The following is a 22,909-nucleotide window of genomic DNA, read 5'->3' as shown; positions in this document are numbered from 1 at the left end:
ATTTAAAATGTCTGCACACATGTAACAGTTCTTACCTTGTAAATAGTCTGCTTTTGTATTTAACCGTGTAAATACACTTTTGACGTAGCTAATTTTAGGTTTTATAATGGAATAAAATAGATTTGCCGTAAGATTTCCAGCGTGAGACTGAAAGCGTGAGTGTCATGCCAGATGCTTGAGATTTGGCAACCCTGAAAACGTACATTTTTTGTTTCACCTGAGTTTTATATATCAGATAGCATTACTTTATACATATGTTAAAAAGCAGAAACTTTGACGAACGTGAAATCAACAACAAACTATGTCTATTTATCCAACATGTTATATAATATATACTGTATTTGAAAACTTTTCAGCTGTATGATTTCAGAACAGACCAGTCACTGTTAGGAACATTACGGCTTTTTGGTTGCGGGTTTTAGCTTCGCTGCTGCTATTAACATAGGGTGACCAGATAATCCATGTCAGGGAGGACACTTTGAGTTACTTCGGGTTTTACAAACTACTTTCAAATTAAAAGGCTCCTGTGCTCAGCTAAATAGTTCAGCTCTTCTTGTGCTTTGACTGGTTTGTTTCCTTGACTGAAAGACTCATCCACCTGTTTCACATTAGCATTAGTGACACATGCATGATTATAGGAGACTGACCAATCAGCACACAGCAAGAGCTCAGTACTCAAGTGAAATCCAGGTCCGTTTAATTGAAATGGTAATTTACAATTCCTGTCCTAGCTCAGAGTGTCCTCCCTGACATGGATTATCTGGTCACCCTATATTAACACTAAGGGCTGCATAAGCCAAACTACGTCTTGCTTGGCGGTTAAAGGTGTTTGACGTTCACTGGCGTGGGAAATGGTGGTTCTACTGCCAAACCATTACCGAAAAGACTACAAAAGCTGCACCGGTTAAAATAGAAGCGCCTTGTCATGTTTTAAATCATAACTTTCTGTTTTGGTCCGGGTCCGTATGGGACAGCTTCTGGGTCCGGACAGGTCCGCCTATTAGTGACCTCTGCACTAGGTGCTCCTGGGAAGCTGTTTGAGACCAAATCACCCAGGGCTGTATGTGTGGCCTCGCACCGGCAGCCAGTCAGAGACGTCCCGCATTTGTGCTTTGATGAACATCCCGGGTGCCTCACCATATACCACACTTGTGCTTTGATGAACATCCCGAGTGCCTCACCATATACCACACTTGTGCTTTGATGAACATCCCGGGTGCCTCACCATATCCTTTTTTAAAAACCCTAGATTAATGGTGCCTTCAGGGGGCGGCTTTTATAAAATATCACTGTTATAGCAAAGTGGCCCAGCTTAGGGAAGTGATTGTGAGCGTCGGGAAAACACGCCAGTAGCCCGACTGTACAATGAGCGGAAGTTGGCTCAGCCTGTGGGTTTCCTGCAGGGGCGGGGCTGGCCTCTGGTGGCATGCAATGCTCTGGGGCCCCCTGGTGGTCATGAAGTGGAAACTAGAAATGTTTAGGAGAAATCTTCAGTGGGATCTTTTCTGGGAAGTTGTGTCTTCTCTCACAGCTGAAAGACATGCTGGAATGTTAACTGGCAGCTGGAAAGTGTGTGTGTATTTGTGTGTGTGTGCATGCATGTGTATGTATGTGTATTTACGGTAGATTTCAAACTAAGATTATTGTATGTTTTTACAGAAAACACCTTAAATTTTAACCTGCATTTTGCATGATTTATTGCTTCTCACCTGCAAACGTGGACAGACTGTTTACAGACACCAGGCTTTTTAAAGGGGACAGAATTCCCGCATGAAGGCCATGCAGCTGTAAAACTGTCAGATGACTCAAGCTCTCAGCCTATCACTGTCCTCCTGGGGGCTCTGTGACTCCCCAATAAATTACAGAACATAACCAGCAGTAAATAAAAATGTATCACTCAATGTACCACTAACCATAATTCAACACAGAGCCAATCAGATCCTTTGAACTGCCTATGGTCCTGCTAGAATTTAAGATAATGGTAAAAGAACAGGACAGCAATGAGTACACACTGTAAATCACCCCTGGATAATGATGCCATCGGAGACACTGTCCTGTGTGGCTTGACATAAACTGCAGTTTTTTCTGTTTTAGCAGTTTCCCTGACTGTTAGGATAAATGCTGCAGCCTGTAGGGGGCGCCCAGCTGGCACACCTCCGCGGCCCCGTTTATAAACCTCGATAGGCGATGGCCTGTAGGGGGCGCCCAGCCGGCACACCTCCGCGGCCCCGTTTATAAACCTCGATAGGCGATGGCCTGTAGGGGGCGCCCAGCCGGCACACCTCCGCGGCCCCGTTTGTAAACCTCGATAGGCGATGGCCTGTAGGGGGCGCCCAGCCGGCACACCTCCGCGGCCCCGTTTGTAAACCTCGATAGGCGATGGCCTGTAGGGGGCGCCCAGCCGGCACACCTCCGCGGCCCCGTTTGTAAACCTCGATAGGCGATGGCCTGTAGGGGGCGCCCAGCCGGCACACCTCCGCGGCCCCGTTTGTAAACCTCGATAGGCGATGGCCTGTAGGGGGCGCCCAGCCGGCACACCTCCGCGGCCCCGTTTGTAAACCTCGATAGGCGATGGCCTGTAGGGGGCGCCCAGCCGGCACACCTCCATAGCCCTGCTTTCCCAGCCTGTAAATCAGCAGCACAGTGAATGACATCCATAAAAGAGGAAGTCAGAGGACATTACTGACTTTCTCAGGACTGCAGACGGAGAAGGAGCAGGAACAAGCAGGAGTGGTGCTTGGCATATCGGGACTTTGCAGGTAGGAGCGATCGCTGATATTTCTCTCTCTAAATGAACAATTTGTGGATGAAAAACATCGTCAGGGCTGCTAGAACTGCAGCACCCTCGCACGTTAATTAGTTCAGTCTGGGTTTGTCAGGAAACATGTTTCTTTGGCTTATGCGTTTTCACAGGAACCCTGCACACTGTGAGACATGACGGTCTCTTACACACTTGAGGTAGCAGATGCTAGATTTGCTGGTTTTTCAAAACTACTGTTCAGGTGGAAAGGGAGCATCTACAAATTGCTCTACAAGGAGTTTCTGGTCTTTGGGCTCCTGTACAGTTTCATCAGTGTTTTATACAGGTACAGTGATATCTAACTTAACAACTCAAACTCAGTTGATAAAACAGACGTTTGAGTAAGGTTCTTCACCTACCCAGAGCCTGTGTGGAGCGTAACTAAGATCTATAACCCAACAGATGCCTCCTCACCCCAAAACAGCAAGAACTGTTTGAGCAAACAGCCATTTACTGCAACCAGTTTGCGGACCTGATCCCCATGTCATTTGTACTAGGTAAGGCCCCATCTTCTTGCCTCATGGTCCCACTGACTTTTCTGCAACAGGGAGCATTGTTGACATTCTGTGGGTCATTCCTGCAGGCTTTTATGTCACCCTGGCCTTTAACCGCTGGTGGGGTCAGTACACCAGCTTCCCCCTGCCTGACAACCTAATGATGGTTGTGTCAGGGAACGTGCACGGCACAGATGAGCGGGGCCGCATGCTCAGACGCACCCTCATGCGGTACGCCAACCTGTCCTCTGTACTCATCCTGCGCTCCGTCAGCACACGGGTACGCAAGCGCTTTCCCACCGTGGAGCATGTGGTAGAGGCAGGTGAGGATGCCCGCTGCACGCTTAGCCTGCCTGATCTGTCCCTACCGGGGAACCTCAGTGCCCCCTGACCGCCCCCCTGTGACCCTCAGGCTTTATGACTCAGGAGGAGCAGAGGAAGTTAGATGCTCTGTATTCAGATTTCAATAAGTACTGGATGCCCATGACGTGGTTCGCGAACCTGGCCTCGCAGGCACGCAGGGAGGGCCGTGTCCGGGACGACGTGGCGCTCCGTCTCCTCATGGATGTAAGCTGACTGCTTCCTGGCTGCTTAAGCGTCTCTCGGGCGCAAACATGGACACTTATGCTTTTTCATTTACGGTTATGGCATGAATAAGCTCAGCTCTTTCACCGCTGGGCAGCCTTAAAAGCCATTCGCCTGTCCTGCCTGGTTCAGGTGCATTTCCGTCTCTCTCCCACAGGAGCTGAATGAGTACAGAGCCAAGTGCAGTTTGCTTTTCCATTACGACTGGATCAGCATCCCACTCGTCTACACTCAGGTACCACCCCGGTACATTTGGGACCTATAGCACATGGAGCTGGGATGCTGACTGGCTGCCTGCCTGCGTTTCAGGTGGTGACTCTCGCCGTGTACTCCTTCTTCACTTTCTGCCTGATTGGACGGCAGTTTCTGAACCCAGCTAAAGGTTACAGTGGTCACACCCTGGACCTGTACATTCCCGTTTTCACACTCCTGCAGTTTTTCTTCTATGCTGGCTGGCTGAAGGTTTGTAAAGAGCCCCACCGACATGCCATGCTTTTGTTTGCTCTGAAACCAGGGGGGGGGGGGGGGGTGTGTGTCAACATATCTGCCTGTCTTCTGCCTCTAGGTGGGGGAACAGATCATCAACCCTTTTGGAGATGATGACGATGACTTTGAAACGAACCAGCTAATAGATCGAAACATTCAGGTTTGTATCATGACTGTACTAAGGTGATGTGCGTATCAAGGTTCCTGATAGCATGCAGTGCCCCTCTCTGTCTGTAGGTGTCGATGCTGGCTGTGGATGACATGCACCAGAACCTGCCGCCCACTGAGAAGGATAAGTACTGGACAGAGGAGTCTTTCAGCCCGCCTTACACTGCTGCCACAGCAATGGAGACGCTCAAGCCGGCCTTCATGGGATCAACCTTTGACATGTGGTACAGCTACAAAAACTAGCCATGATGACACATGTAAACTCCACAAACATACAATTCTGGAGGAGATTCAAACCCTGGTCCCAGAGTTGTGAAGCGGCAATGCTAACCACTGTACCACCATGCCACTCCTTTGTGTTTCTTTTAAACTAACAATAGACCATGAAATATACCGTTATTTATAAAATTCAGGTAGCAGCCACACAACTTTTTAAAATAATGCCTTTTGCTGTTAACTTTTGCAGACAAATTTGTCAGACAAATTTAAGTTTCACACATTTTTTTACACGGTGTTTCATTTGGTCAGATTTTATGGTTCTTGATTTTTTTTTTTTATTGACCAAGTGTGAAGAAATATGGAAAAGAGCACTCGACACTAAACTGCAAAACAATAAGATGTTTAGCATTTTTGCTAACAAGCAAACAAATGACCCTTGAGACTGAGGAGTATTACCTACAGTGGGTGACTAAATTAGGCTGTACCCAGCTTAAATGTTCAACCAGTGTCAGACTCCACTTTATTTGTGAATTTTTTTGCAGGTGAACATAAGAAATTTACAAACGAGAGGAGGCCATTCGGCCCATCAAGCTCATCTGGGGAGAATTTAACTAATAGCTCAGGGTTGTTAAAATCTTATCTAGCTCTGATTTAAAGGAACCCAGGGTTTTAGCTTGCACTACACTAGTAGGAAGACTATTCCATACTCTAACTTACACGCTGTGTAAAGAAGTGCTTTCTCAAATTCATTTAAAAATGTTCTCCCGCTAATTTCCATGAGTTCTAGTATTTTAAACTAATATTGAAATAGCCATTTGGCTGAACAGCATGCAGACCTGTTAGAATCTTTAATACCTGGATCATGTCCCCCCTTATTCTCCTTTGCTCAAGGCTAACCTCTCCTCATAAGACCAGGAACAAATATTCTTTAATTTTTTTTTTGGCAGTTTGGCTAAAATCTTGATAATTTACAGACTTTGATCTTATTCAGGAACCTCTGAACGGCAATAACACTATGCAAAATTTTGTCAGGAATACTTTATTACAATGCATCACAAGATAAAAGCACGAGTGCATGAGTCCATTTTAGGCAAGGCCCACACAAACATACAGACACTTACTCCTCCTCATGGAGAAGCTGTTGCTCTGCATATTCCCTCCTGTATGACACACACAAATACAGGCAAGGACAAAGTTGGGGGTCACGGCGCAGGGTCAGCCAGTGTGCAACGGCGCGGCCTGATTTTGCCATTTGATGGGCCAATGAGGGACGGGCTTGTGTTTCACGGTGTGGTGACATCACAACACTGGCAATTTTTTTTTTCTCATTTTCAAACTCAATCCTCTGTGCCTGTGACCACAAGGTTGCTGGTCTGAACATTCAACCAACAACCTTGTGATTACAAGTAGCCTCCTACTCCCTGTTCAAAATCAAGAGAACCAGAAAACTTACAACGGTCTCACAACACCAGTGCCATGATCTGTGTCTGGCTGACACACCCACTGCTGAACAAATGTGCAAGTGAGAGAGAATAACACTAATATGCACACCCCTCCCATGTAACCAGCATCACTCTATGCTGCCCCCACCAGGATGAGTGAGGACCCCACCCAGCACCAAACTGTGGAGACCCCCAAGACTCCTCACATACAGACCCCGAGGATGGGTCACTACAGGGGTGTGGCGGCCTCCCCCGCGGTCAGCCTGAAGAACTTCGGCCGCCCAGGCCGGGCCCAGCCGCTGCTGCGGCTCCGGGCTGAGAGCTTCAGCTCCGAGCGCGAGTGGTCGGAGCGCATCGACGAGGATGCAGACGAGCCCAGCCAGGTGGCCCCACAGAGGCCCAGGAGGCTGGAGGCGTCCGAACAGCAGAGGCGGCGTGAGGGAGCACAGATAAAGGTCGTCATCGACCCCTCCGTCGACCCACAGGCCGATGCCTGAATCTCTGGGGGGCTGCATGCTGAAGGTGACCTGGCCTCACAGCCTTTTCAGACAGCTGTCCTCCCCCCCCATGTATTTTTCATATGAAGCCTGATGCTACGCTTTAATAAATCCCATAGACATATGTCGAGATGTCATCCTTACTCACTGTGGGTAACAGTCCATCACAGCTACCCGGGGTCAGTCACAAATGCCCTGTAACATTACCAAAACCTGCTCCTCACAGCCAGATTCAACATAGGACCCATGAAGGTTAACTGATCAGCTACATCAAACAGAACATCCCCCAAGAGCTGACTGCATCCGCACACAGGGCATCATTAAAACTATGACCCTTTGATCAGAAACGCACAATATACTCACGCCACAACATGATTGCCAGGAGGACTACAGGAGTAAGCATCTAACTGAAAAATACTAACCACTAATACACTGCAATCCATGGACAAACCACCAGTTCTAAAGTGAAGCAACTTCACAGCCTCAACACAGCAGCAGACCATAGCACAATCAGGAGCTACTGCCCCAACAGAGAACAGAAGGGACCAGAGGCAGCCTGATGTCACCCACCAGACTAAGCAGCACTGACTCTGCCCTTAAAGACAGACTGAGCCCCATAAACACATTAACATCTTATTTGGGGTGTTCTCAGCCTTCGAAAGGGGGAGGCCACTGGTCTGGCCCAGTCCTTCTGCAAACTGAGGTTTCTGTAGCACTGGAATGAGATTAGAGAGGCATTGAGGAGCCTTCCAGTCACTTAACAGTGCAGCCCCCCCCCCCCCCACAAAGCATTTACCCAAAAAGGACAGGATGCCAAATAACGTTTCAGGGTGTTTTATTGAAGTATGAAAAGCTTTATTTGCCCTTCTTGGCCTTGATCTTCCTCAGGTAGAACTCCAGCTCCTTGCCCTCCAGGACGTAGCCATCTGCCCGACCACACTGGCCGGGTCGCGATGCAATGCAGGCTGCAGAAAAACACAGCTCAGTCACAAAACGCACTGCAGGCTGCAGAGATACAGTACAAGTATGTGACACCATAGGTGGCAAAAAAAAAATAATCAAACAGCACAGACACACAACAGGCTGTAGAGAAACACAGCACAGACACACAACATACTGCAGGCTGTAGAGAAGCGCAGTACAGGTACGCGATGCACTGCAGTTGGGCCACCAGCTTCCTATGATACAGGGACCAACTCACCCAGCAGCTTGCCTTGCAGGAACTGCTCCTCCAGGAGGGGGCTGATTTTGCACTGCTTTTTGCGCTCATCATATTTCTTCTGGATCTTTTTGGAGCGCTTCTTGTTCAGGACTTCCTCCTCCTCCGGGGTCTGATAGGGACCGACAACAAGATCTGTCATGGAAGCCTTGCTGCATGTGCAAATTAAATAAATGGGGCAAACTGCCAAGGCAACACATGCATCTGATACCAGAGAAAATGTCCATCATAAAACAAGTTCTCAGTCTCATCAGCAGAACTGCAGCAGAGCTTGCTGCTGGCACAGACTCAAGAGCAACAAGCCGCTATTTCAGGGTGCTTCAGTCATAAGAGCTGATATACGTACCAGCTTGGCCCCCTTCTTACGGCCCAGAGGGGTGGCATAGTGTGCCTCATACCACTGCCTGTAGGGGGTGCTGTCAACGAGAACCACGCAGTTCTTCACCAGCGTTTTCGTTCTCACCAGCTCATTGTTGGAGGCATTATACACAACATCGATTATTCTGGTTTTGCGTGTACAGCCTGCAAAACAGGACATTTGTACATTTCATGACCATCAATAATCCAGAAAAGCTTTGACAAGGTCACATGATCATCAACCCCTGGCATCAGCCATAGAGATTAGATGTACAGTAGGTGCTCAGTGCTTCCTCAAGAGTCTTCCTCAGAGTCACAGATGTCATCGCTGGCAGTCAGTAGCAGAACTGGACAGAATTATCATCACAGAAAGACTGGAGGCCACACACGAGCTATGCAGAGGAAGCCCCCACACTTACACTCTGATCCCCATGAGAAATTCCCGACGTCCAGCCTCAGGGCCCTGTACTTCTTATTGCCACCACGGACCCGGACTGTGTGGATACGGCGAGGACCGATCTGGGGAGACAGAGTGCTCAGGATCACTCAGCAGCACCAGGCAAATGGAGGTGACCAGACCCAGCACGGGCAGGTCAAAAGCACCGACCAAAACAGCCTTAAGTGACCGAACCCGACCGATACCTTGGTGTTGGCGGCAGGCCGTCCCAGCTCGTACTTCCTCTTCTTGCGGTAAGGCTTCCTTTTGCCGCCGGTCTTGCGGCGCTTGTGCCAGTTGTCCCGTGAGATACCTGGAGGACGGAGGAGCGGACAGTGAGCGGCGCACGGAGCGGCATGGCCGAGCAGACACACGCTGTCTGAGTGCTCAGTTCTCCAAGGTGGTTATCCGCATGCCGCAGTCGGATACCGCAAAGTCATCATGCACTCAGGCCGGTCGCGGGGCACCAGCACCGCACCGAGGCTAACCGGCTAATAGGCTACCAGGCTAACGGGCTGCATGTCTCTCCGGCGGGTACGGCCGCTCCGGGTTTACCCGAGGAGCAGCTAGCGCAAAGCGTATGCAGCTTTCATGGGCAATGAGGTGATCATTTCACATGACTTGTTAAAGACAGATACAGTAAAGACGAACCACAGAGCCATGTGTCACCAAAATGCTTAATGAATGCAGGCCGCCATTTTGATACATGGCAGCTTAAGACTCTTGAAACCACTTAAGTTCATTAGAAAAATAGAACTCGTAGTCATTCAAAATCGACCCAAAGGGGTTCCCTAAGGCATACAGCACAAAAATGTTTCTTTATACGGCATATTCGCCACGGTAAGCCGGTAGATGGTTACGGATTCTGTTCGCAGACCAGACAGCAAACACATACCCATTTCAGGTTCTGGCTGGAGAGAGGAAACGGAAATGCCTGCGGACCGGTATCAAGCGCTCTCGTATCGCGAGAGATAATGAGAACTCGCTGGAACCGGAAATGACGTGTAACCCCCCACTTCGGACATCAGGCTTGCGTACGCATGCCGGTATGAGTTTTTTTAGATATTGCGAAGGCGCGCTTATTTTGATCACTTAGTTTTGTCCAGAAGACCGTACAGTATAAGCATCGCTTTAGGACAGCATTTACTCCCATGTTCAATCGTATGTGCCTGCGACGTTTCATAGTGAAGTTTTGAAGGCTAAGGACGTTGCTCAATAACCCCCACCACCACTACCACACACGCTCACACTCATGAAATTTGTTTGCTCCCGACCAGGCACCGGTTGGCAAAATCTACCCACCTCCCAAAATGTATTTCTGGCTGTGGGCTTGGAACCAGACACAGATTGTTAACTCTGGTTACAATTTGTTATTGTGACTATCCACTAATGAATTTGTAACTATTTATCTACTTCGTTACTTTTAGCTGCATGTCTAATAGTTTAACTAAGAGCAACTAACAGTTTTTCCCACCTTATCCAGGCAGCTTTTGCGGGTAGGTAGGTAGCACAGATGCTACAGCAGCACTGCTTCTTCCCTCCCGTTGAACTTTTTCCATCATAGATTTCTGGGTTAAGCCCAGGTTGTGGCATCAAATGTATTAAAAGATACATGAAATAAAGCCATTTCGTGTGGCTCAGTGGGCTAAGCCTGTGTGCCTGTAATCACAAGGTCACTGGTTCAAACCCAGCTTCAGCACATCTGTGTGCTCCTTGAGCAAAGCCCCCAGCTCCCTGGGCGCTGCTACGGTGGCTGCCCTTTGTGGACAGCTTGCTTACAATGATTATGATTAATTACTCAGAGCTTTAAGATTCCATAATAAACAGTGTAGACCACAGTGGATGGTGATTTCATTCCTGATGTTCAATACACATCCCAGGGATGGCTGTCCTGGCAGGTTATAATTGCTCCCTACAAAAGTAGAATTTTATCTGTATCATAACTGGATCTGATTCAGAATACACAACACGTGAACACAACACATTTTCAATATTAGTTGTTGCAGTGAAATTGACCTTTAATAATATTTTCTCTGTGCATGTTATATTGGTCTAGAGCATACAAATCTCAGTACCCTGGACACACTACTTAAGTTGCACTTGAACACCAGATGCACATTTGCCCATACACTACATTTTTGCTGCTATAGGCAGCAAAGGTCCCCTAGGGACCAATAGTACATGGTAATGTCAGATGGAAGCGACCCAAACACAGGTAGGCCTCTGGCAGGGACCAGGTAACACAGCATGGTCCAAGATCAGCTTTGACACCCCTCCACCCAAAAAAAAAATAAAAAACCCACATTGAAACAGCTTTGCTTATTGGTGTCTTTTAATCTTAAGGCAAGTATGTATTTAGCTACAGAGACACAATGCAAGTTTGCAGTAGCATTTAAACCAGTCACACCTAGAGGAGTGTAATCCCTTCTTAGTCAATTTATAAAACCACAGTTTTAATTGCCCTGTCATCCCCTGATACATCTTTTCCATCATCCCTTGAAAATTAGACTAAAATGTCAACTCCTTTCATTCAAGAGTACAGTTTGTATAATTAGCATATTTGTATGCTAGTAATGTCTTACTGCACATAATCAATTACCATAATAAAAAAACACTATGTGGGGTTGATGGTTTGGGTTTATCCATGTTTCGGCAATCTGCAGTAGGTCGAAGGTCTTGTAGCGCACCACCCACAGACATGGGGAGAATCCAATAAAACCCATCATGTCCTTCTCAGGCAAGTCCAGATCTCATCTCCATCCAGACAGGTCTGCCATCTGGAAGGCAAAAAGACACACAAGTGTTCGAGGTTTTATATAATCCACTCCCTTGCTTGTAGGAATTATCAAAATTTCACTCCAGTAGATGCCAACCATCATCAGGAAAAAAAAATGCTCATCGCTTAGGATTCAGTAGCAGAACTGGAAAAGATTTCATCACATGAGGATGGCATCTACTTAATTGCATGCAGCACAGCAGGCCTGCCCGGGTCAGAGGATCATCTCCGAGCACTGGGAGGGGTACTCACCTAGCAGCTCAACAAATCAACATCCTCCAGGAGCAGAATTCAGGCAGAAGAACGACCTAGACAAAAGGAAGGAATTCTGAGTAAGACTCACTATGGACATTCGGTAAAAGAATCGGACAGTTGTTACTGAATCACTCCAGTCGTAGTTTATATTTAATGTTAACCTTATTTTATATGCCAACACTTAGGAATCACTTCAGCGGAGCAGTACAGCCACTACTTACAGATGGTACGGCATCATTCACAGCAAAGAGGTACACGTGGTCCAGCCTGTGGTCGCAGCGGCCATGCAGAGAGCTATGAGGGGAACATGCAAAGGGGCCGAGTGAACCAGCGATACAAATTCCTCTAGGTTAAGATAGAAAGAAAAAACTACAGCATTTTAAGTCGGGATGGAGTGTGTCAGTGTAACTATGACATACCCTAACATGGGCGGGTCTGAACCATTGGCCAAAACGACCAAAAGACCCGCCTAAGGTAATCTTTTGCATCATTCACACCCCGGGTTAAATCAGGCTAAATGGCAGCGACAGAGCCACCGTGCAGTGGTTACCTGGGAGGACGACTCATCTTTCAGCAGGATTGCTGCTCCCTGAAGACACGCCAGGCATTATGGGGAGCAGGGAGCCAAAGCGCGGCACTCCCGCCGGGGCTTGTCCGCGGTTTAGGTCGAACCTTGTAGAGCGGCATCGTACACTCGAAGTAATTAGACTGCCATCACAGTAACTTCTGTCAAGATGTTCTGCAAATTTTCTTCAACAAAAGTAAATAACGGGAGCCCCACATGGCACATAAAGCAACTGCCGCCATAAACGTGCACACGACTAACACGCAATCAGCGTTCAGGAAAGAGACCGCCCCAGGGATCACGGGGAATTTAAACACCGTGTCATCGCGAGAAACAACGAGAATAACGGCGGCCCGTCAGTGGGCGGAGTTGGCACGTGGAGGGGGGCAGTCCGCTGAATCATGCATGGTTCGGTTATAGTTTTTTTCCCTTTTTTTTCCCAGTAATCAACATAAGTTACAATGACATATGTATGAAACATAACACATGAACATGAACAGGGGTGTGTGTATGTGTATATATATATATATATAGATTGAGATAATGCAATTATTAAAGAAAAGGAAAAAAAAATACACACACTACACACACATCACTTACACTGGAGGGACTTAATAAGTTATGTTTTTTGTGCTTTTTGTTTTCAAACTTCTGAATAGCATCTATGTATTGCATACATTCCACCAGAAAATATGTGAAGTTTGGTTTGGTTTTTGCCCACTTTGTTTTATGTATATGAACTTTTCTAATAACATGACATTAACATTGTTGACACATGTATGATTGTAGGAGATTGACCAAGCAGCACACAGCTCAGAAATTCAGATCATTATAAATGTCATGCTGGTTCAGTGCCCTCCCTGAGATGGATTTTCTATCTGGTCACTCTATTTTTACGGAATGTAATAAATGTATCATCCACCATTTTAGAAGGATGTAAGCAGCAGAGCACACACAGCATATAAAGGCTAAATTTGACTTGCATCCCTGCACTTGCTGAAATATTTCCCACCTTCTGGAATGAAGGACATACAGAATCACAGACTGTGACAGAGGACTGAAACACAGACATTAAGTCAGTCTGATATATAAATGCGTGTTCAGGGGAATATGCTGATGCCTGTGCACTGCTGTCATTTCCATAGAGCAGCTGCAAACATTCCAAAATAAATCATTTGCATAAAAGCCATTTTGCATTATATTTATCGCAGTGGCGGTTTGTTTCGCAGTTGTCTTATTTATTCATTACTTTTATGCTTATTTTAGTACTGTTCCTCCTTCATGTATCTGTCTTTTTACTTGCGTGATCCTTTGTTATATTTATTTCTGCTTATATTATCATTCTTTCGCTGCCACAGGACAAAGAATTCTCCCCCCCCCATGGCAGTGGTAGGTAGTTCAGGTCCAGACCATGATATTGTTTCAACCGACCAGTTGAGTAATATAAAGAGTCACAAAACCTTGGCCTGGACTGTTACTCTCTGGACGCGAACTACCCCCCACTGCCCCACGGGGATTAATAATGTTCCTTTATATCTTCGTTTGGAGTTTAGGCTCGATGCTTCCAGGTGCTTGTTTCCGGAAGCTTCTGGCTCAGTGCAGTGACCCCTGGGATCCTCAGAGCTTTTGCTTGAAGCCCGTTTGTTTGATGGTTTTTCAGACCATCTGGCTCAGAGAATGAAGAATGGAGACGGTCTTTGTTACTGAGGAAGAACTGGGAACAGACGGGTTACACAGTTTGGCACCGTGCTTTAATTTAAAGTTACAGAGCCTTGCCATGGTAAATGCATGGCCTATTTTCATAATCTACTATATTTCTGATTATATACAGCTGTGATTGGCAACAGCATGGCAGCCATGACGAATGCGGCGGTGGGGGTCACTCTTCCCAAGGGCTCATGTCCGTGTCGATGGCCACACAGTTGTAGGCGGCGTAGCGAAGCTTCTCCTCACACACCTTAGCACTGTGAAGACAACAAGGGCACACACAGGCATGCACACACACACCCACGCACACACAGACACACACGCACATACACAGAGGCAGGCAGACAAACGCGGACACAAGCCAGAGCGTTTCATCAGGAGGCCGTTGTGAAGCTCAGCACTTCACTGAAGTTTCCAGAAGTGGTTGTAGACTTTGCATGTGACCAATGAGCTGCCCAAAGGTGACCAGCTGGAAGTGGGAGAACCTCACCTCCATAAATCCACATGACAAGCTGAACTGCTATCAATCGAAGTCAGGAAACATCACTTTCTCCTCTTAAATGTACAGGGGTTGGTCAATCAAAGTGAAACTGAAACACCTGGTTTTAGACCACAATCATTTATTGGTATTGGGCAGGGCCTCCTTTTGTGGCCAATACAGCATCACATCAACTTGTGGATGATGGATACAAGGACAATGCAATGGGCCTGCAGAGTGACCAGAGGGATTTTGAGCTATTCTTACTGCAGAACACTGGTGATACGTGATGCTGTTGGAGGAAAATGTTTCCGGACGCTCACTCCTGACCAGGTGTTTCAGTTGCATTGTCCAACCCCTCGAACTAATCATGACCCAAGGTCTTAACCTAATGAGTTAATATCATCTGACCAGACTAGTAAACCATACTTATGTACTTGTATCACTGAGGTTGGCGACTGCACAGTACCTGGGGTAATTTGGCAGGTAGAGGGTGCTGGAGCACGTGGATGACTGAGGGAGAGCCTCGGTCGTCTCAGAGCTGCAGGGAGATGCACCGTCTGAGCGAGAGCGAAGCAACGGAGAAACTGAACCGTGGAGAGGCGGGCGCCTTACCCTGGTTTGTCTGAGAAAATGTAGATGAGTGCAGGCAGGCGACTCCTTCCAGTCACAAATCTGAGGAACCTGCTGCGATCCTCTGTAAGGGGGGTTAGAGGTGAGCGATGGGGCAGAGGGCAGGTGAAGCCTCGAGCCACGCGGCGGCCTTACTCACCGTTTGTGAAGTTGGTCAGCGCCTGCCACAAGTACTGCACACGCACATCCGTCTGCTTCATGTCCTCATACCGTGCTGTGGGTGACAGGGACACCGTTACCTCGACGTGGCAGACTAGGATGCGTGACGCGCAGAGAGACAGAGCCACACGCTTACTGAGGCGTTTGAGGGCCTCCACGCTGATCTCGGGATCTCCACACACTTTCTTCTCCAGCTCCTTCCAGGTGAGGAGGTCTAGCACAGCCTGGGGCACCACCTTCACCAGCCCCGCCTGAATTGCCGCAATCTGGAGCACAGAGACGTGTGTGACGAGCTGCTCCTCATTTCTGATGCATCCTACACCGAGTGCTTTGGGAGCAGCTCTGGGTGGGGGCAAGGGCAGGGGGGCAGGTAAAGGGCCCACCTGCTCACGGCTCTCCTGCAGACGGGCCTTCTGCACCAGGCGGATGAACTCCTTGCGGTCCTCGTATTGGACCACAGTGCTGGCGCCGCCCGGGATCAGCTCCACCAGCTGGCCATCGCTCAGCAGTGTGGTGTAGACCAGCTCCTGGCCAAACTTGAACTCAAAGGTCTCCTTGTCCATGGTCTCCATGGCTTCCAGAAGCTTCACCTGGACAGACAGATGACAGAGCATTCACTTTACATATCAAGACCCCCCAGGGTACAGCTTCTCTCCTAAAACCCAACAGAGCCAAACTTATATCCTGAAATGAAAGAGTCATTAGAGGAGCGTAAACAATGAGAGCTGTCACTTCAGGCGGAGTGTCCCTAACAGGTCATCCAACACCCCAGGACGCACCAATACAGAATCCACAGATGGGAAGTCTTTGCTCCAGCTGACAGCCTCTCCAGTAAGCTGCTTCCACACCAACCCAGGTAGCGCCAGAACCTGGGTGACAGGAGGATGCAGTGTCAGGCAGCTGACAGTCACATTGTGTCCTCTGTCACGGACGGACATACGGTGCCTGTCTCCACGCCGGTGTGTCTATCCTCTCTCACAGACACAGCCATCTCTCACCAGGAAGTCCTTCCCCCGCAGGGCGGCGCCCATGAGTTGGCCGATCCACTCCAGCTTGTTGAGCTGCTTGCAGGAAGGGTTTGGCACATAACAGTCCCTCGCCTCACCGGTTCCCTGATGAGACCAAGCATGGGACATCAGGTCAACCCGTCACACAATCACCTGGAGGCTCGTGCTGTGTGACCCCAGGGGGTGCAAGCCCACCTGGTTGGAGGTCCGAGTGAAGAAGGGCAGAGGCACCGGACACTCCGCTGAGCTGGGACACAGCTCCTCGGACATATCCGCCAGGCTGTCACGGAAGCCGCCACCTGCAGGCAATAGCGGGAACAGCAAGTTGGATGGCAGGAAGGTGGGGCGTTAAAGGTAGGCGGGGCATATGGAAGATGCAGAGCAAATGGGGAGGCTACATCCCAGCCAGCTGTTCACCTTGATCGATGATTCCCTCCGCGATAAACTTGCACTCCCACCACTGGTCATACCGTGCAGGCCACCTAGGGGGCAGCACAGACACAGTTACCAGGCCACCTTTCTCAGCACAGAGCGACGCCCCCCATGTGTCCGAGGCCTAAGTCATACCGGTAATCCAGCATCTTCTCGTACTTATCAGATGGTTTCAGGCCTTCATACACCTGAGAGACATAAACGGAGGAAGCACCGGTGAGCCCTGTGACTGGAGGGACGGCAGATAGTGTTGTAGTCAAGACCACCTAAACCGAGACCAAGACACTGCCGAGACTTGAGGGTACCAAGACCAAGACTGGTCCAAGTCCAAGAAACACTAAGGCGAGACCAAGACCAAGACTGGTCAAGACCAAGACCAAGACCAAAAACAGACTAGGGCTAGAATCAACATCACATTACCCAGATCAACTGTAGAGAAAAAAGGCATTGCTGTAAAGTGTCATTACTCGTTAAATCAAATTCATGTTATCTTTCCAATTATATTGTCCGTATGTCCATATGTCTCTCATTTAAAATCTCCCAGATTTGTCATAGTTACGAGACCTGATGGAAAATAATATTCTCAGCAATCCTCTCCTATAACCATTTTATCAGACCTCGTCAAGGGAAAGAGATGGGATGTACCAGAAAGATGTTCATATTAAGTCTCTTATACCAGGGACAGAGGCCTCGGGTAAGCTATGAATACAGCTATGTAATGATCCTTTGCTTTGAATTGAAGAGAATGAGCCTCCAGATTGACTTGCACCTCCAAGACCGTGCTTTCTAATCAATGTAAAATACCTAATTTATTTGAATCATAACTATGCTATAGACTTCGCGGACATTTTCGGACATTTTGGAGAAAATGTCCGAAATCACATTTTGTCTCCAATCACATTTTATACATTGGAGAAAATGTATAAAATGTAACGTTTTTGAAATGGATGCATCTGACTGGTTGCATTTGAATTGAGGCGCGTAATAAATAATGATACTGTTCTGTGAGGATGTGCAGTTTTCTCTTTTTTTCCCCATCCCATCGAGACCGCTATGTCCGAGACCAAGACAAGACCGAGACTAAATAGAGTCGAGACCAAGACAAGACGGAGACCAAATACAGTCAAGACCAAGACAAGACCGAGACCACAAAAAATTGGTCTCGAGACCGGTCTCGAGAACTACAGCACTAACGGCAGATACTGACGCCACAAAGCTACCTGATTGAAGACAGCGTTCTTGCAGCTGGGCTCCAGGGCGGGGTTGTCGCGGTGCTCCATGGCCAGGCGCCGGTTGATGTAGAGGCGAGGCATGAAGCTGGGCTTGCTGGTCTCGGAATCTTTCAGGCACTGGGTGATGAGGGCTGTGCGACGCTTGGAGAGCAGCAAGAACTGCTTAACATGCTGCGGGGAGAGAGATGGAGGCAGGAGACAGGGGCGGTGGGGGACAGGGAAGAGAAGGGTTAGAAACAGGAGACACAAGGGAGAAAGAGATGGAGGCGAGGGACAAGGAGAGGACAGGGAAGGCGGGAACAGGGGACAGAGACGGAGGGCAGGGGAGAGACAGTGGACAGAGACAGGGAGATGAGGGACAGGGGACATGGAAGAAACAGGGGACACAAGGGAAAAAGAGAGATGGAGGTGAGGGAGAAGAAGAGGACAGAGGAGGGAAACAGATGAGGGACAAGGGAAGGACAGTGGACAGAGACAGGGAGACGTGGGACAGAAACAGGGTGATGAGGACACGAGACAAGGGAAAGGGGGGATAAGGTAGAGGAATATGGAAGCTGGTTCAGAGAGACATGGTGTCATTCCATAGCCCTCAGATCTGTCCAGCAGATGAGCCACCCTCTAAGGACAGACGTACTTTGATGTGGTTGAAGGTCCCAAGGCTGTAGTCCCAGGCAGGGACCAGGTGAGGCAGCAGCCCGTCCAGCACCGTGACGAATCTATGGGACAAGGGGAGGAGGCATGCAGTGACGCAAAAGAGAAGTGCTAGGCAAGACGCCCCCCCCCCCGCGCGCCGGCAGTGCTGCTCTGCTTGGGCCGTACCTCTGGATGACCAGCATGCGCCGGTACAGCACGTCCGGGTCAGTGCCCTCCAGCCGCGGGTAACGCACCAGGTCCGCCGACTGGAAGATGTCAGCGTTCAGGCCCAGGTCCCGCTCGCAAGAGGACTTGATTTTCAGCCCGCGAATGCGGACGTCAATCCCCTCATCTGTGACACACACACGCAAGCACACAAACACACACACACACTGTCACAGGCATCTGCCTGATGTTTAAACAAGCATCACACCATCCTCTCGGTCCCGGTACCTTTGCATTCCTCAATGCGGATCTCAATCACTGGGACGTGTGATGTTATATCCTCCAAAACACACACCTCTCCAATCAGATTCCTTGGGGTACACCAGTCGAGAATGAGAGCAGATTTAATATCCCAGCACCTCCCCCTTAGAGATCCACCCATATGTGCGAGATGGACAGCGCCGCTCTTACTCATCTATGGTGACGTCGTTGAGCTTCCTTAAACTGTCTCCTTCGCCACCGAACACGGTAATTCTTCTGGGCATATAGGTGTCATCGGTGGAATCCACGGTCAAAATGAGCTTCCTGTAAGAGAGGGAAATGCGAACACGCTCAACCACATTGGGGTCACATGGATAGGCTGACAGTGCCCCCTGCTGTATGTGATACACAGCCTGTTCACCTTTCACGTGGACCTGCCCGTAAGTGACATTAAAGTCTAATTAACTCATGCCAGTGTTTGCTGTGGATCAAGAATTTTGGTATGGGGACAATGTGAATGGAGGGAGATGGTATTACTGGAAGCAGCGCAGACATCAGACCATTGTTGTATGTATGTTTTTATTACTGTTTAGTGGTGTCATGCTCCCTCTCTGTCTTTGGAGGCAAACAAACAGTTACATGAATTAATTTAGGCAAGTTATTTTTTGACCGTTATAACTGCGCTTTTTTGGTGGTTGCTAAATTAAGTCCTCGAAAGTTTGCCCATCTGGAGTACTACATTCAACGACATAAAAGCAGCAAAACTGCACTGTGCACAGCCTAACTGTGTATGGCAAGTCAAGTCATTTACTTATATAGCAAAACAACAGGCGTTGACCCAAAGTGCATTCCAGTTTACAGAAAGTTATTGAATGCATGTTTTCATGTGTACGTGACTCAGCTTAACTCCAGTGCACTGCACACACCCTAACTCTGTACGTGACTCAGGCTAACTGCACTGCACACACCCTAACTGTGTACGTGACTCAGGCTAACTGCACTGCACACATCCTAACTGTGTACGTGACTCAGGCTAACTGCACTGCACACACCCTAACTGTGTACGTGACTCAAGCTAGCTGCACTGCACAAACCCTAACTGTGTACGTGACTCAGGCTAACTGCACTGCACACACCCTAACTGTGTACGTGACTCAGGCTAACTGCACTGCACACACCCTAACTGTGTACGTGACTCAAGCTAGCTGCACTGCACAAACCCTAACTGTGTACGTGACTCAGGCTAGCTGCACTCCACACAGCCTAACTATATACATGACTCAGGCTAACTGCACTGCACACAGCCTAACTGTGTATGTGATTCCATTGAGAGTCGTGAGTCTCTCTTGGTGAGTGTAACCCCACGCTTTTAGCTTGAAGGACTGCACTGGGTTTGTGGACAGGTAGGGGGAGGCTGTGGGGGGCACGTGTGAATGTGTGCGCGCACATGTGCCCCACCCCCATACCCACACACACACACACACACACTCCTTACTTCACCACTGTGCTCCTCTTCATCCGCAGACGAATCCAGTGCTGGCCTTGCATGCCATCACTCTCCCAGTAGGTGTCACTGTCACCATCTGTCAGGCAGCTGACTCCACTGCTGGGGTCCTCCTGTAAGAAAGAAGTGTGGCCTGAGACATGCCCCCCCAGAGATGTCAGGGAGAAGCCTGGGGCGTGGGGGGGGCAGCGGCTGGGCTCACCGAGCAGGAGGACACGTCCATGCTCATGACGCACTGCCTCACACTACCCAGGTTCTCGTCCTCCTTTCCCACATGCTCGTAGTAGAAATGAATAAGGTCCTCATCACACTCGAACGTCCACGTGGGCGGGACGTACCTGGGGGGGGGGTGGTAATCAACATGCGATGACGAAGATGATGATGCCGATAAAGGTCCACATCTCCTATCCAATCATCTGCTCTTGGAATGAAAGGCTGGCCATAGAGGGTGGAGCAAGGCGGGTGGGTGGAGCAAGGCAGGTAGGTGGAGTGAGGCAGATAGAGAACAGGAGGGCAGAGAGAGAGCAGGTGGAAGGAGTGAGGCAGGAGGGGGGCGGACTCACCGGAGTTTGCGAAGCGCGGCCTCGTCCAGTTCCGCGATGCACGGCCTGGATCCCAGGTGCATGGAGAACTCAGCATCCACCACCTGCTCCCACCTACAAAGAGGAGTCCGCATAAGCTCACAGCACCTCCTTTGGCTGCTCCTCACCTGCAGTCACTTCAGCAGAGCCCCCCCCCCCCAGGAGCCGGGGATCCCTGAGGTACACAGTACCTGCTGCACGGTTTGCTATCGCAGCCGAACAGCTGCTGCTGCCGGCCGATGGTGTCAGGTGACTCCACGGGCACAAGCCGGTCCCCCCCCTCTGTGTGTTTGCAGAGCAGGATCCAGCCCTCCTCCAGGTCTGTGCCGGGCCGCTGCTCCTCCAGCTGCTCCTGCACAAAGGACAGTGGGGTTGAGGTGTGGAGGATAATCACCCCGCCAAACGTGTGTGAGAATGGGGGGAGACCGCCAGGGGCAGAGTGCCGTGTAAGTCTGAATTAATGCCTGCAATCATACCATAATGGTTAGGGTAACATTTTCAGTTAGATACAAAACATAAAAGTGTAAGAACCACAACTATACAGAGAGAGATTCTGAAGAGAAAAAAAAATCATCCAGAACAAATGCTATATTCATCATAACCAGAACCCCACTCCCATCGGCCCATTGCCACTGAAGTTTACATTCATCCACATATTTATTTGTGATTCAAATCATTTAACAAAATTCATCTGAACCAGCTTGGGACAGGGCATCCTTTATGTCACATTACACATCCAGACCCAAATTATTAAGATATTTTACTGTAATAATTTTTTTATTTTCAAATTCCATCAACACTGATCATAAAAAGCGTGCTCTGGTATCGTGCCCGGCTCGCGTTCCTCACGCCTCCGTAAGGTATCATCCGCGTGCCACCGCGCTTGTGCCCGTGCACCGGCGCGCCCTCGCTCTCCGTACGCAGAATGCGCACTGTACGCATCGGTTCGCGCATTGCGTCACCTGTTCCCAACCAAAGTCCGACTCTCAGAATCGCCGCTTTACCTTGTTCATCTTCACCCACAGGCCGTGGTTGTTGCAGTACTCCTCTCCGGTAGTTCGGATGCAGGTCCCCTTCTTGGGCTCGATGTTAAAACGGCCTGATTTCTTGCTCTGGGACGGGGTCTCCCACACCGTGATTAGGCTCTTCCCGGCTGAGCCGGCGACCGACGGAGCCGCCGAGGCACCGGAGCCAGATGCCGGATCCTTACATATTTTATAGCACACCTCTCGTGGAACGAAGCACAAGCTCTCCGGTAGTGGTAAAGCGTTCCTGAAACAGTCGATGCACTGGTTGAGGAACCGGATCCGGCCCAGGAGGGCGTGAGGGCTGTCTCCCGGTGTCATACCAGCCACTGGCGTTAATGCCCCGCAGTCAACACCCGGTCACTTGCCCGTCATCTACTACTACTACTGTCGCTGCTGCTGCTGCTCCCACTACGGAGCGGCCAGATAACAGCAGATATGTGTGGATCCAGGCTCAGCGTCCCGCCCCCGACGTGACCGTATCGTACCGGTCCGTGTCCCAGAGAACCTGCCGCAGTTCGGCGTTTCTGAGCAAAATAAGCAGACCCCCGCCCACAAGATGTGCAATTATAACTAAATTGTTATTTTATAAGTCGCTTTAGCGTGGACATTGAATATAAAACACCATACTCTAACGCATAAAACAGTTGCCTTCCGCGAAGAATGTACAGCTTGCGTCAAAACTTCCTGTTATGTAGCTGTCACTGTAATGTTCAGGTGGAATTGAAGGCAAAAGGGCCTGTTGAAAAATAAAAGTATTTTATCAAGGATATTATATTTTAACTGTGGTTCT

At 49.1% G+C, this 22,909-nt stretch overlaps 3 protein-coding genes, 1 long non-coding RNA gene and 5 other non-coding genes across 10 annotated transcripts; 1 reads left to right on the top strand and 8 right to left on the bottom strand.

The window, feature by feature from the left end:
- The first annotated feature begins 2,431 nt into the window (after positions 1–2,431).
- Positions 2,432–6,990, top strand: best4 (bestrophin 4). 2 transcript variants are annotated; one of them, XM_023815878.2, is made up of 10 exons: positions 2,432–2,759; positions 2,914–3,086; positions 3,203–3,297; positions 3,384–3,617; positions 3,707–3,861; positions 4,037–4,114; positions 4,189–4,341; positions 4,445–4,525; positions 4,603–4,757; positions 6,346–6,990. In XM_023815878.2, the coding sequence occupies exons 2-10, from the start codon at positions 2,935–2,937 to the stop codon at positions 6,689–6,691; spliced, it is 1,449 nt and encodes a 482-aa protein (XP_023671646.1). In that variant the 5' UTR covers positions 2,432–2,759; positions 2,914–2,934; the 3' UTR covers positions 6,692–6,990. The 2 variants fall into 2 exon arrangements, with proteins under 2 accessions (XP_023671646.1, XP_072560368.1); XM_072704267.1 differs by having other exon boundaries at positions 2,432–3,086.
- Positions 6,991–7,331: 341 nt separating this feature from the next.
- Positions 7,332–7,460, bottom strand: LOC111846087 (small nucleolar RNA SNORA35). Its single transcript, XR_002838801.2, has one exon. It is a non-coding gene; the product is annotated as a small nucleolar RNA SNORA35 (small nucleolar RNA).
- Positions 7,461–7,509: 49 nt separating this feature from the next.
- On the bottom strand, positions 7,510–9,700 carry rps8a (ribosomal protein S8a). The gene is made up of 6 exons (XM_023815819.2): positions 9,599–9,700; positions 8,910–9,016; positions 8,687–8,786; positions 8,257–8,432; positions 7,893–8,022; positions 7,510–7,656 (listed from the first exon to the last, which is right to left on the bottom strand). Exons 1-6 carry the CDS (start codon positions 9,600–9,602, stop codon positions 7,547–7,549), a joined length of 627 nt encoding a protein of 208 aa, XP_023671587.1. The 5' UTR covers positions 9,603–9,700; the 3' UTR covers positions 7,510–7,546.
- LOC111846083 (small nucleolar RNA SNORD38) lies at positions 8,570–8,639 on the bottom strand. The gene has a single exon (XR_002838798.1). It is a non-coding gene; the product is annotated as a small nucleolar RNA SNORD38 (small nucleolar RNA).
- LOC111846082 (small nucleolar RNA SNORD55/SNORD39) lies at positions 9,086–9,151 on the bottom strand. The gene has a single exon (XR_002838797.2). It is a non-coding gene; the product is annotated as a small nucleolar RNA SNORD55/SNORD39 (small nucleolar RNA).
- A 1,317-nt stretch (positions 9,701–11,017) lies between the features above and the next one.
- LOC111846046 (uncharacterized) lies at positions 11,018–12,598 on the bottom strand. Its single transcript, XR_002838793.2, has 4 exons — positions 12,285–12,598; positions 11,956–12,028; positions 11,732–11,787; positions 11,018–11,480 (listed from the first exon to the last, which is right to left on the bottom strand). It is a non-coding gene; the product is annotated as an uncharacterized lncRNA (long non-coding RNA).
- LOC111846084 (small nucleolar RNA SNORD38) lies at positions 11,577–11,649 on the bottom strand. The gene has a single exon (XR_002838799.1). It is a non-coding gene; the product is annotated as a small nucleolar RNA SNORD38 (small nucleolar RNA).
- On the bottom strand, positions 12,128–12,232 carry LOC111846086 (small nucleolar RNA SNORD46). Its single transcript, XR_002838800.1, has one exon. It is a non-coding gene; the product is annotated as a small nucleolar RNA SNORD46 (small nucleolar RNA).
- Positions 12,599–14,028: 1,430 nt separating the features above from the next.
- hectd3 (HECT domain containing 3) lies at positions 14,029–22,844 on the bottom strand. The gene is made up of 21 exons (XM_023815792.2): positions 22,096–22,844; positions 21,283–21,443; positions 21,074–21,166; positions 20,713–20,848; positions 20,502–20,623; positions 19,217–19,330; positions 19,034–19,116; positions 18,767–18,932; positions 18,582–18,663; positions 17,936–18,118; positions 16,851–16,903; positions 16,701–16,765; positions 16,479–16,582; positions 16,275–16,388; positions 16,056–16,145; positions 15,660–15,866; positions 15,413–15,542; positions 15,257–15,331; positions 15,100–15,181; positions 14,954–15,025; positions 14,029–14,263 (listed from the first exon to the last, which is right to left on the bottom strand). Exons 1-21 carry the CDS (start codon positions 22,435–22,437, stop codon positions 14,179–14,181), a joined length of 2,559 nt encoding a protein of 852 aa, XP_023671560.2. The 5' UTR covers positions 22,438–22,844; the 3' UTR covers positions 14,029–14,178.
- Between the last annotated feature and the right edge of the window lie 65 nt (positions 22,845–22,909).

This window comes from Paramormyrops kingsleyae, chromosome 21 (genome assembly GCF_048594095.1).
Source record: "Paramormyrops kingsleyae isolate MSU_618 chromosome 21, PKINGS_0.4, whole genome shotgun sequence".
NCBI classification, from domain to species: domain Eukaryota; kingdom Metazoa; phylum Chordata; class Actinopteri; order Osteoglossiformes; family Mormyridae; genus Paramormyrops; species Paramormyrops kingsleyae.
Note: the sequence above shows the minus strand (reverse complement) of the source record. Positions and strands in the feature narration are given on the sequence as shown.